Below are 13,926 nucleotides of genomic sequence, written 5' to 3'. Positions count from 1 at the left end.
CAGCAGTAGGATGCTCATGGATCTCAGTCACCATTACCTCAAGCCACAGTTTGCCATGTGGTCTGGAAATGCCTGTGGATGTGCACAACTGCTTGTGTTTCTGAGCACAAGCCACAACACGTAAGAGCTGCAACAGAGACATGGGCATCTTTTTTTGTCTCACCAATTCATCAGAGCCTTTCTCTCTTCCCGTCTACCCTGGATGTCCAGAGAGGGCTAGGAGTCACCCAGAAAGGGTGAAAAGGGGTCACTGGAGCTGTTGGAAGATTTTACACAGAGGTTAGAGTGGTTAGAAATCTAAAAAGAAGGAGAAAAATGTCTGGTTAACCTTGAGTTCAGATCAGAGCTCTTCTGAAGGCCTTTTTTCCACATTGTGATGGTCAGTGCACCTATGATATAAAGAGCTATGGTATGGGTTACTGCATTCTGATCCACTTTCATCACTCCCTCAAAGCATCTTCCTTCTTTGGAAAGACTGCCAGTGGAGCATCTTTTCAGCAGTAATATCATTGATGTTTCTTTGGAGAAGCATTGTTTCCTGTAGCAAAAAGTAAATGCATTTTCTTTGCAAGCTGTAGCTGATACAATCATATTCTGGAGGTTTATCAAATTGATTTGGCTGTAGTTCAGATTCATTTGATAGTTCAATTTCTAACACCGAGTTATTTGTGTAAGTTTTCTGTTCCATTACCAATACATTCACTATTCTATGGATGGGAAATTACCTTTTTATCCTGACTGAGATCATAAAAGAAGAGCCTTCTTACTCATCTGTCACTGTAGTGTACGCCAGGAATGTACTTTCACTTGTGGAAGTGATTGACCCACAATCATATCTTTGCTGGGACAAATAGTGTTGTTGCAATCAAATCTGTGCTGCAGACTCCAATGTTTTATTAGAATGAATGTCAGGATGTGTTAACTCTTGATCTTCCTGAACCAGTGTTCTACAGTGAATTAATGCCAACTTCTATTTTATAATAAAATCATGTGAAAGAAACACAAACACAAATAGTAATGTCAGAAACCACCAATCTTAGCCCTTGTACAGGCTACACAGTTTCACGAATCAATTCCTCTCCCAGGCTTACAGCTCTTGGCTGAATTAGAATATCTCTTTTGGAAACACATCAAGTTTTGAGTTAAAGGATTTCAGCGCTGACAGTAGGCAAGTAAATCAAATGGCTAATTACTCCCACACCTATACACATTCCTCCTGTACAGAAATACACTGTATTTCCAACTTGGAGTTTCATAGCTTTAATTTTCAGCCAGATTGTTTCATTTAATCATCTTCTGGTGCTTGCAGAGCTGTAGTGGCTTACACCAGTTTTTAGGGAAGTTCTTAGGAGTTCTCTGGCTGTGTCCTGACTCAGATGCAGGGCAAGATATGGCTATGGTCCATCCTATCCTTGCAATTTGTCTTCAACAGGAAACCCACATATGGGAGCCACAGGAGAGCTCCAGTAGATGCCCAGCTCAACAACTGAGTCCCTGAAGCACAGCCAGAGATCAGTTTAGATACAAGCATGGAGAAAATTGTTCTCACTGATCAGTCTACCCCCTCTGATTTCTGCTCCGCCAGCCATTTCTTGCTACTTCTATATGTGCCTTTCAAACCTCATCAGCTGGTCAGTATTTTTGCTAATCCAACAGAGACTCCCAGTGGGAAAGCGAAGTGATTGGAAGAGAAGTCAGATTCGTTTTGCTGTTCCTGCACCAGCTGCTGCCAAGGCTGATGACTTGCAGCCAAGCAACAACAATACAAGAACATGTATTCTAGTTTGATTTCCTACTGCCACTTTATCGTCTTGTTCATTGTGCTTCTTTAATTTATCAAGTCTCTAACTAGAGAGGAACATCCCAAAGAACCTCTGCACTGAGGTCTGCTCGTGATAACTCAGCGGAGTGAGTTACTAAACCACCTGCACAATGTCTGTGTTTGCTGTTCGGAGGTCTGTCAATGCTGTATCAATAACTATCCCTTACAGACAGACCAACAAACCCTGCAGTAGTGTGCAAAGCACTTTCCCTAGCTCGCTTCTGTTTATGTGCAATAATGAGCATAAAAAGAAGGATTTTTAAAAGAAGAAAAAAATATTTTCATGGAAAAATACTTAATGTTTATGAAATTATTCAGAGATGCCCAGAGACCCCGTAACATTTTAGCTGTTTTTAAGTCTAGGTGACACTCCTATTTATATTTCCTTGTTATTTCCACCCAATGTAATAACAGTTTGGACTAGGTAAAGATTTTTAGGTAACAAGCCAAAGAAAACATTTTCCATGCTTTTTTTCAGAATTATGAGTCCTTGTGAAGTTTCATAGGCTCTTAATGATGCCATGAGTGATGCTGTCTGTGGATTTAGGACGAAAACTGCTGTTTAGTTGTTGAGTGATGGGCATATACTCTAGGTGACAGTTTTCATTAGGCAGCATCCTAAGGGCAATAGTCAGTCCACGAAACAATCGAGGTTGCTCATTGCAACCTAATTACCTCTTCAGGTGTCTAAGTCAGAAATCGGTAGCCTAAAATTTCTCTTCAGCTGCAGCTTTTAGCTCCTATGAGAAACAGGTCAGTCCGAGAACAACCTCGGGACCACAGTGTGGCTTCTCTCAGCCCGACCTGCAGAAGTTCAAAGTATTTCTGACTCCATGGGTTCATCTTGCCCTTCCAGTAGAAGTCATGGCCCCAGATCAAGGTAGCAGAGCGGGGTCTCTGTTTGCTCCTCTGCTGCCACAATTCATGGCCCAGTTGTTGAAGGTTCTAGGTACCTTCAGAGCCTGGATGCAAAGCCTCCAGCTGTGGGCACAGCATGGATGCAAAGATCATCTTTACCAACCACCAGTAACTGCTTTATTAGCTGCATATGAATTTGTTAGACTTGGCCACCCTAAGCTAAAGACCATGAGTTCAAACTGAGCCATTTCCTCGTATTAATTTTGCTTCTTAGAACAGAGAACAGAGGTGCAGATGTGCGTATGGTACATAACAACTGTTTAAAGTTTATTACATGCTGCTAAAAGCTAGTCTCCCCCTCATGTGGCACCACTTTACTGCATTAACACGATAATAAAACCAATTTGTGCATGTTGGGTAGTAGAATCAAATAACATGTTGTCCTGACATCGTACTGTCACGGATTAATTGGAAACTGTGTCTTGGAGGGGGCATGGAGAAAATCACAAATATTGTCGGTCCAATTCCTTGATTAGGAAAAATTCTTTTCTTTTGTCAGAGAATAAAGAACAGAGCAGCCTCAGCAAACACTGCACCCTGGATCAGTCTCACGCCATAAGAGCATATGGGCTAAGGGAGGACAGGGCGATTTTTGCATAGGCCATTTTACTGTTTCTCTAAGAGAAAGGAGTTTGCTGTCATGAGCCGAGGGACAGAGTTTGTGCCCTAGTGAGGGAAATGTGAGGATGTTTTGCCCCAGCTCTTACACCCTGGAGCCACGGGGATGGGCTCCCAAGTATCTCTTAGCCTGGAGATGGAGCACCCTTGGTCCTTCTTCCTTTTCCCCACCTGTGTGGCACAAAAGATTTAGTGTGTGCACAACTTCTAAAAGCCTTGCTAATGCTCTCTTTACTACATTCGTAGCTGCTGCTTCCATTGCTGCCTTTAATAACCTGTCCCACACAGTAATTGCCTTCCACATAAATACTTTTTTTTTTTAAACCTCTGGAAATGTTTTTTTATTTCCATTCCTCACAGTTTGAACAGTGTCACCCCTGTCTCGCTTTAATCTCTTTTTCTTCCTAATGAGTACAAAACCTGATATCCCCAACCTCTCCTCACATCTGTACACCCCCCCCCGAGCTTCTCTCCTTGTGTTTATTGTCTTTTCCACAGCAGCCTTCCCATGGTGTGATGTTCATGTAACAAACTTCTATTGTGATTTCATTAGCCTTTTTTTTTCTGTAACAGTATTCTGGGGTGATTGGTGCATTTACTGGGTATTTACTAAACCCAGAATCAAATGGCACTAATGGTTTTTATATCCCTGCTAATTCTTACTCAGAGGGTTTGGGGATTTTTTTTTTTTCTCAAACCAGACTAACATGACTTGATCGTCATTTGCAATATTAGTTCAGGTTTCCTCTAGGAACACCTAATTTATCCCTGAATCCTGTTTTCCACATGGATTTCCAGCTGATCTCTTCCCAGTCACTACTCTGAGAATAAGTAGGACAGTCTAAAATACATATCCACTGCTGAGCCGAAGTAAATTTGCTTTTTACCAAGATTTTCATATGTTTTCTTAAAGGGATATTTCAAGGACAAGAATCAGCTTCCTGCCAAGTCATGGATTAGAACTCATTAAGAAGCTAAGAGCAAGGTCTACATACAATTTAAAAAAGCTTCCCGATTTAAGCAAATTTAGATCTTTGATTGAGGCAAACTTCACCTATCCTAGCCATTGCTGTGCATTTACAAACTGGAAAAGGCAAAAGTAAGTGATTTCATTTGTTGCTCTTTTTGGTGCTTCTCAGCAGTTGATAGTGAATTAAATAAACTTCCTGAAAATCTGGATAGGAAAGGTCTCTTCAGTGCAGGTAAGTAAATGGATAGAAATAAATATACAAAACATACATGTTCATGCATGCTACACAGTGCACTGCCTCTCCATTCCAGAGGGGTAATAAATTTTGGTAGCTGTGTTAGCATCAGCATTTTCCCCAGCTGTGGCTCTAGCCCCCACCTGTCATAGGTCCATCTTTCATTGGGACCTGCCACCTTGGATCAGCCTGGACCCACGCTGAAGACATTCAACAGGAAAAGTCTGATAACTTTTCAGGAGGTAGCTGGAGGGACAGCTGTGTTTGCAGAGAAGTTGGTCAATACTCGGCCATCAATACAGAAGTTGGTCAATACTTGGCCGTCAATAGAGAACCGCTGAGTGATCTTAAACTCTTCTCTCAGAAAGCCACACTGATGTTGGAACATTGTCCAACCAAATGCCACAGATATCTGTCAAGTCTACATACACAATGTTTTTGGACATGATTTCTGAAATGGTTAACCTACAGACCCCTTATACCCAAATCAACAGAGGGATGTGAGAGGGTGGGGTGTCTTTTTAGACTCCCAAAGTAATTTTCCATGCTTGTTTTACTTTTCCATTAGCAAGTTGCAGTGAGACTTCAGGTATCAATGATTCTCATTGAGTATTTTCAGCTGCTCAGGTAGACTTTAAACGTTAACTAGCTAATGAACCTCCTGAATTTGTGCCACTGGAAAACATGAGGAACTAGTACCTATGGAAACCCCTGTTATTGTTCAAAGTTATTCCTTTACTGGATGTCCTCAAAGACGTGGAATTTGCCATGGCAGAAAAAAAATGGGGATCATTGTTACAATTCAAGACATTGTCTTCAGAAGTTGCCTAAAACTTCAAAGAAAAGTAAAACTGTGCAGAGAAAGCATAAACTATTAGTAGCTTCTATTTTAATACTTATAATAGCCATTTAGTTTACTTTTAGCGTTGTATTGTCACCAGGCAATGAAAGATAACTGATCATGCTTGTGCTGATAGCTAATAAATATCACCTACATGTGTTTGCAAAACTACCTGTGTAAAGAGTGCAAGCCTGGTGGTGGAGACTGCAGTGATAAGGGAAGTGTCTGACAGAATACATCCCCCATTGCCCATTTTTGATCCAAAATGCTAAACTTTTCACTAGGACAGTTTATCAGAAGGAAACATTTTCACATACTTCTGCAGGCTTATGCAGGCACAGTGCTTGGTAGCCTGCTAAGTAGAAATGGGTCCAGTCCTTCCAGCACTGGTGGCAAAGTGGTATTTGCCGAAGAGTCCAATGGAAGCATGTTTAGTCCTGAATCTGCAAAGGGACCTTGATATCACTATGATTCATATTTTTGAATGTACTTGTCTTCTGGGCTGCTTGGGACAAATCAGGACCCAAATCCCAGAATCCACCCCTTAAATTAGGAAAGTTGGACTTTTCAAAAACAGAGTAAGAGTTACTATTGAAGGAAAGCTGCAGGAGGAAATGGTCCTGACCTTTTGGTAAGCTCTCAGTATCTAGTCCTCTCATTTGGGCTTTAAATAACTTCCATGTGAAAGGGTTATCAAGCATTAGAACAGCCTGCCCAGGAAAGTGGTGGTCACCATCCCTGGAGGTGTTTAAAAGACGTGTAGATGCGGTGCTTAGGGACGTGGTTTAGTGGCAGACTTGGCAGTGTTAGGTTTATGGTTGGACTCGATGATCTTAAAGGTGTTTTCCAATCTAAATGATTGTATGATTCTATGATTCTATGTCACGCTTGCCCCAGGGAGTTGAAGCCCACAGCACTCACTTTCCCCTTAGTACAGCACCACTTTCGGAAGCCTCTGCCCTGGCAGGTAAGAAGCCAAGGAGGACACTGATTGCCCACAGCCTGGGCAAGTGCAATTTTGCTAAGAAATGCCAGTGAACTGTGCAGAACTCACATAACCCAAGTGCGGATGGCCAGTGAGCTGGGCTGGAGAACCACGTGGCGGTGGAGCTGCTTCTGGAGCAGGTCTGGTCATGACTCCACAGTCCCCTATAGTATCAGGTGTAATGCAATGGTAAGAAATAGTATGCAAGTTGGAGATGCTCTTCTTTATATGATGTATGGTTACTTGAATAAATGTGCATGTGAACTGTATCACTCTGGTCAAAAGAACAAAGTTGAATGTATTTATATGTTTTTAATAGTTACCAGACGTATCTTTTAAAAAATATTAAGCGTAAATGCAAAATTATTAGAATCAATTATATAGATCAACCCTTCCTGTTAACTACTTTAAAACATAATTAAAAATGGTAATGTCTTTCACACAGTCATGTGTCTTGTACTGAAATTGGTGGGAGACTGATATCCTCTCTCCAGCTTAAAAAGAGAAAATGGATGCCGTTGGAATACCGAAGGTATTACCGTACACTTCAGCAGAGATTAGTCACATGTACAGTAGCTACACCCACTTTCAGTTCAAAGCAGTTTTCCTGACAGCTGGCACAAGCTGCGTGTGCATTGAAGACTGCTCGGGTTGTTTAAGAGTTATTAACAGTTTGCAGTGCTTGATCACACAACGTGCATTATCTCTTTGGCGAGAGCTGTGCTTGGTTCGGAGCAGCAGGCTTTACTTGTGGTGGTGAGAACTGCGACGTGACCTGACTTGCCGTGCACCTTCACAGGAGACGGTCATTCTCCCATGGCCGTTTGGGTCTCAGAATACTTCCAGGTAGTCCAGAGAGGATAAAAAGCATGTCTCGTCACCCCCAGAAGTGCATTTCTAAGGATCACGGCAGCAGTTGGTATTCACGCGGGAAATTCGGGAAGGAATTAAGACAGGGATGTGTGGCCCCTTTCTGGCTGCCCCGTTTATGTAAGATTTCCCCTCTTTGAGACATTTGCAGCACTTGAGAACCTTAGATAAAATAAGTTGCCATAGTGGATCATGCTTGATCGCCTCTCCCAAATCTGTCTGCACCAGAGAACAGGCTCTGTTGTGATAACAGAAAGCTTAAACCTGTTACAGCAGCAGTGCTTTCTAAATTTTGGAGGACGTCACATCAAGCACAGCTCCTCCAGACTGAGACACAAATTAAAATTTTTATTTTTTTTTTTCCCCATACCAAGAAGGATTATGTGATAAATATTGATCTGTAGATTTATCACAGTGGAATATTGTGATGCTGGCCTGACAGAAGGTAAACTGCTTTCTTAGGACAAGCCCAGTGCAGTATGTTGAACTCCCCTCACATTTTTCTGTGACTGGAAAATAATATCCTTGAAGTGCAGACAGGGCAGAGGCTGGATGTTAAAACCCTCAATTTGACATAGACCATTATGAACTTCAGCAAGCTTTTGGCTTTCTTTGACATAAAGATCACCTTCTGCCTAAAAGAATGACATTGATACGACTCTGTCCTTACACTTGATCGTTATTCTTTGGACGACCAGTCACTTGAAATCCTATTTTCTTCAAAAATGTGGCAGCATCAGGAGTTGTGTTTGGGCCTTGTCTCATGAGAACATAATATGAGTTGCTCACAACTCACTTGATGTCACTTTTCAGTAAGGATGATTGGTTTGAGATAGGGCTTAATACAGAACCTAGGTCAGGACTGTTTATTCTGCTGAGCATGTTTCTCAGCACACAAGATCCTGCTGTCACCGGATCCAGATGAAGAACATAAAATAACCACTTGTACAAAGGTAGTCATTTTTGTCTATTTTCGTTGGAGCACTCTGCCAATTTTAATGCTACTCTTTAAGTTGTCCTTTCTCTAGCTCGTTTTTCAGAGGGTTTACTTGAGCAAAGCAACATTAAACAGTAACAGAGCGTTACAAATAGACTGAATAAATGAACTGTGTTACGATACCTACTCTCTCGAAGGAAGCATCCCTTGCCAAAAAAATGTTTTAACTTGTTGCTCTGAAGGCACTGTACAGCCCAAAGGGCAAATATCCCAGGGCAAAGAACTGGTAAGCGGTCGGTACCAGAGGATGGATCTTCTTTCCCTCAGGATTTTGCAGCTGCCCATCTTACCTGCTCACGGTACAGGTAACCAGCCAGGAGACTCCTCGGCACCCATCCTTGGAGCAAACAGAGCAGCCGACTCCGTGGGAACCTGATTTTATCTGGGACCGCTGGCTGTAAAAGAATTCAAGAATGAATAAATTGTAATAATCAGAAGTATTTAATTGGCCTTACACAGCAGTCTTATCAGGGGACAGATTTAGCTCCAGGCAGTGCCTCCATAATTTGGGAAAAGGTTTATTTTTAACTCACAGCTGAGAAATGACTGGATAAAAACATTTCCCGCAGTTCATTGACGAAGAACCACCAATTGCAGTAGCTTTCAGTGCCCTCGGGTGCCTGTTGCACTCAAAGCTGAGGGACTTTCTCTCCCGTTATTGCTCCTTGGAAGCATATATTCCCTTTCAGCTAGAGAACTGTTGATATATTGATCAATACACTGGACCCCTCACTCATCCTTATGCGAGCAGAACACAGGGGAGCAAAATGTAATGCCTTGTTATTGCTAGTGTGACCTCCATAGTGCATATTTGACCTCACAGAAAATTAGTTTTCTGCCTCAGTTGACAGGCAAGATAAAAAATATTGATAATAGTAGAGGATGCTCAGAACCTCATAGGAAATGTCCCTCACCTTCTGGTGCTGGGCCTTCATTAGTTTTCCTTTCTTGCAGACCTTTTAAACTCGATTTTTGGAAAATGTAGTGAGTGCACAAAGTCAAAGAGTAAAATAGGGTTACAAAAAAGAATTCTCCCTTTTAAGCTGCTACCGATTGTTTAACAATTTCAGCCTAACTTGCCTAGAAAGCTCTTCTCTCAACTGTACTGCAAGTCAGGGTGGAAGATAATCTGGGGTCCTGTCCTAGCAATTATACACCTAAATTACTGTCTATGATGTAGATGAAAGTAGGCAGCGCTGAACTGTGTTGGTTTTGCAACACATTGTCGGCTGTTTTATTCCCTAACTCAGATTAGGTCTGGATCCATTTTATGCAAAGCTATGAATGCAAGTTTCTGAGACACCAAACTTCAAAGGCAGCCTAGGAGAAGCAGTTGATAAAGTCTGACCCTTTATTTCATGTTAACACGCCTTGATATTTCTTAGCTTGATGGAGCTGATCATCTTTCTGTCATCTCAGCCAAAACATTTATTTCTTCCTTTGGGCTAGGCATTGAGAGTAAGGGCGTAGAGTTAATCCTCTAGGAAATAAAGCCAAACACAAAACTGCCAAAAAATACTTGGTTTACCTTCAAAAGCATTTTTTCTTTAAAGTCTTTTCCTTTATCTACCTTTTCTAAAATATGAAAAATGTTCAAAAAATACTTTCTGACAGAAACAAAAGCAACTACTGTTTCTACGGAAATGTTGGGTTTGTTTGGTGTGGTTTCGTTTGGTTTGGTTTGGTTTGGTTTGGTTTGGTTTGGCTTGGCTTTGCTTCAGTTCACTTGGTTTCAAATCCATTTTCTTTGAAAAACAGTTTTTAAGCAAAATGTTCTACCGTGTTTTGTGTTTGTATCTGTGTTGGCATCTGGCTTCTAGAGCTTATCTGGAAGACTGCATGAACTTACTTATGCCATTTATTTGTGTTAATGGCCAGTTACCAATATGGTATGAGATACTTAAAATGAATGGCACAAACTGGAGTTGTTCTGTGCACTGAAGGAGTTAAAACATTGAATATGGCACACTGATTGCCAAAAACTTTTGGAAAAAGGGAATTTGAGAGTAATACTAAGGGATAGTAGCATTATTGTGATTATACAGACTCCTTATGGGCACAGCTGAATTGATTCATTCTTCAAAGTTCAGTCTTCTGAAGGAATTCATCATCATGTGTTTCCCCCATGCAAGAGTCAGCTTATCAATGACAGGTTATGTGAGAAATTCGATTGAAATAAGGACAGCTTCTTACAGAATGTGCCTGTCCATGTGGATAACTGCGTCATGATTGCTAGTAAAGCACACATCAAGCTTTCCTTTCCCTTACATTGTATGATGTTTCCAAATCATTTACATTTTCATGTAATATATTATAAATAGGGACTAGCCAGACTATTAATTTCAAACTCCAGGGTAGTCTATATTATACGATTATATATATATATATAGTCTATATAATCAGCTAACCGGAAACACTGAGCTGTTAATGGAAACTGGATGATTTCATGTTTGTTGTATGCCTTGTGCTGCGTCTCTTAGTTTCCAACTCTACTCTTTTTACAATTTCAGCACTGAATTACATCCAATATGTAGCATCTCTCAGGCGAAGCAAGACCTTGATGAGGAGCCTGGCGATAAGATACGTAGGCGATCTGCAGCTGAAGATTATATTTCCAACTATGGCATAGGATTTGACCCAGCAGAGAATGAATTTGACTATGGTTTATGCAATGAAGTAGTTAACGTAGCTTGCTCACCTAAACCCGATGCTTTCAATCCATGTGAAGATATCATGGGATACAACGTTCTGAGAGTCCTGATATGGTTTATCAACATTTTAGCTATCACTGGGAACATTGTTGTCCTCATTATCTTAATAAGCAGTCAATACAAACTCACCGTACCTCGTTTTCTAATGTGCAATCTGGCATTTGCAGATCTCTGCATAGGTATCTATCTGTTGTTTATTGCATCTGTAGATATACAGACCAAAAGCCAGTATTACAACTATGCCATAGACTGGCAAACTGGGGCAGGATGCAATGCTGCAGGATTTTTTACAGTATTTGCAAGTGAACTCTCAGTCTACACGCTGACTGTGATAACTTTGGAAAGGTGGCACACCATCACCTACGCCATGCAACTGGACCGCAAGGTTCGATTTCGTCATGCTGTGATTATAATGATTTTTGGCTGGATGTTTGCTTTCACGGTGGCACTTCTTCCCATATTTGGAGTCAGCAGCTACATGAAGGTCAGCATCTGTTTGCCCATGGATATAGAAACACCGTTTTCTCAGGCTTACGTTATATTTCTTTTAGTGTTGAATGTACTTGCATTTGTGATCATATGTGCCTGCTACATCTGCATCTACTTTACTGTGAGAAACCCTAATGTCATCTCTTCAAACAGTGACACCAAGATTGCCAAGCGCATGGCCATACTGATCTTCACGGACTTCCTCTGCATGGCACCAATATCTTTTTTTGCAATATCGGCCTCACTCAAGGTTCCTCTCATCACAGTGTCCAAATCCAAGATCCTTCTGGTTTTGTTTTACCCCATCAATTCCTGTGCTAACCCTTTCCTCTATGCCATTTTCACAAAGACTTTCCGCAGGGATTTCTTCATTCTGTTGAGCAAGTTTGGTTGTTGTGAAATGCAAGCCCAGATTTACAGAACAGAGACCTCTACATCTGCTCATAATTTCCACACAAGAAATGGCCATTGCCCTCCTGCATCAAAAAACAGTGATGGGACTATTTATTCATTGGTTCCTATGAATCACTTGAACTGAAGTGCTTGCATGAATTTGTGTCTGAGACAGTGTGATAATCATTTTCAATTGTGAATTTGAATACTGACTTCAGCATAGCATGTAAACTTATTTTTTATGGGAAAACATTTTTATTTCCACTTTACTATTTTTGTTCAACAAACAGCCATCAGAGACACATCATCTTCCTCAGTTCTGGAAGGACAAAGAACAAAACTTCAGCATGTGCCAAAGTGTCCTTGTAGAATTGTCTCAAGAAATAAATGAGATTATAAACTGGTATCTCCCACCGACCAGGCAGAGATTCCCTTCGTTCTAGGAAGATGTTAGCTGCTTACTGAGAATTAAGTCGTGGTTATATATGGTTGAAAGAAAAAAAATATGTAGAATTAATTTTTTTGTCTGTGAAGCATGTTATAACAATGACAGATAATTAGCTCTTTTCAGTAATCACATCTTCTGGGGTTACAGGAGACAGAAGGCCAACTTAAAGCCCTCCTTTGGCATAGACTTACTAGGAATGAGAATATCTTTTGTTGTTTCCATTTCTGTTCACCCCAGCAGAGGGGCAGAAGGCATCTCCAGCTAGGCTGGTGTTAGCTGTTCCACACTGCACAGACCTGCCTCACTCTGCACAAAAGTGTCACTTTGGGTTGATCTAGACTGGCAGGCTCAGAGAACCAGATTTCATCTGAGTTTGGATCAAGGAGTTTGGTTGGGGATTTGTTTTCAAGATGAGAAAGAGCAAGAACGAGAGCAGGAGAAACCCTTCATAATAAGGAGGATGTTTTCTCAAGCTGGTCTCACAAAGTTGGGTGGAAATCACTTTTGTGTGGCTGGACCCCTTGGGTATGGCAAGGTGGGCCAATGGGCTGCTTTAACATGATACCTGAGGCAGGTTTGCCACACAGCAGTATTAGTGCATTGCACTGTCTGGGTTATGTAAAGGACGATGGATCCAATATGGCTTTTGAAAACCTGAACAAAAGTTTTTGTGAAATCCTACAAGTTCTCTTTCCCCTTCCCTTCTAAAAAAATCCTTCACGTGCACATTATCAGATGATGGTCCAGATTTAAAGACCTGAAAGAAACCACATACTGCATATGTTGAAATAACAAAAAAGAAAAAGCTCTTAATCAAGATTTCCTGATTTTACAGAGGTTTTGAATAACATCTCAATGAATGTACAGAATTTTTACATGATTTGAATATCAAACTTCTTGAGGGTTAATCATTCCAAATAGCACCAAAGATTTAGGGTTGGGTAGGGTTTTCTCATGCTGATTGTGTGTCTGTGTGTGAGTATGTGGGCATAAAGAAAACACCAGGACAGGAGTCTGGGCTTCATTCCCACGTCACAAACAATTCATGGTTTTGTCCCATGAGATTATAAATCTTTGGAGTCTTCATGGTTAAATGTGATGAGCTTTGAATATTTCCTGCCTACAACTCCTAAAATTTCAGTAGCAATTCTTGATGCTTCTATCCATAATTTCCCCTGTCATCAGCTTCACATTTCAGCATCTGAACCTGATGTGAATAACTACAGGAGATGATTATCCATGCAGTCCTAGCCAGGGAAGGAAGTATCAGCTCCCTAGTGCATAAAACAGGGGAGATCAAAGATAGTGTGTTTTGGAGGCGGGGGGAAATTTCATTACTCAACACAAGTAACAGTCCCTCCAAGATCCAGAGGAAGGAAGAATGAAAGAGCAAAACCAGGAAAGACAGTTCATATCTGGGAAGCTCTTCTGACTACTCAGAGGAATCATTTCTTCACAAACACTTTATGTCATGTACAGTGTACCGGTATGCAGCCATTAAAACCCATCCCCATGGGAGTGTCTGAATGATGATGTTCCAAAATGACAAATATTCTAGTTGCATTTAAAAAAGGCTTCTGAATCTATTCTTGGACCAAAAATGAGGGGTGTTCTTTGGAAAATACTAGC

The 13,926-nt window shown here is 41.0% G+C and overlaps 1 protein-coding gene across 1 annotated transcript in view; it reads left to right on the top strand.

The window, feature by feature from the left end:
* FSHR (follicle stimulating hormone receptor) overlaps positions 1-11,994 on the top strand; it is an 81,625-nt gene extending 69,631 nt beyond the window's left edge. Inside the window, exons 9-10 of the mRNA XM_075497442.1 lie at positions 4,272-4,457; positions 10,767-11,994. Coding sequence (XP_075353557.1) covers positions 4,272-4,457; positions 10,767-11,994 — 1,414 coding nt within the window. The remainder of the gene's footprint in view (positions 1-4,271; positions 4,458-10,766) is intronic.
* Positions 11,995-13,926: the final 1,932 nt, after the last annotated feature.

The sequence above is a fragment of the Mycteria americana genome, chromosome 3, assembly GCF_035582795.1.
Source record: "Mycteria americana isolate JAX WOST 10 ecotype Jacksonville Zoo and Gardens chromosome 3, USCA_MyAme_1.0, whole genome shotgun sequence".
Lineage (NCBI taxonomy): Eukaryota > Metazoa > Chordata > Aves > Ciconiiformes > Ciconiidae > Mycteria > Mycteria americana.
Note: the sequence above shows the minus strand (reverse complement) of the source record. Positions and strands in the feature narration are given on the sequence as shown.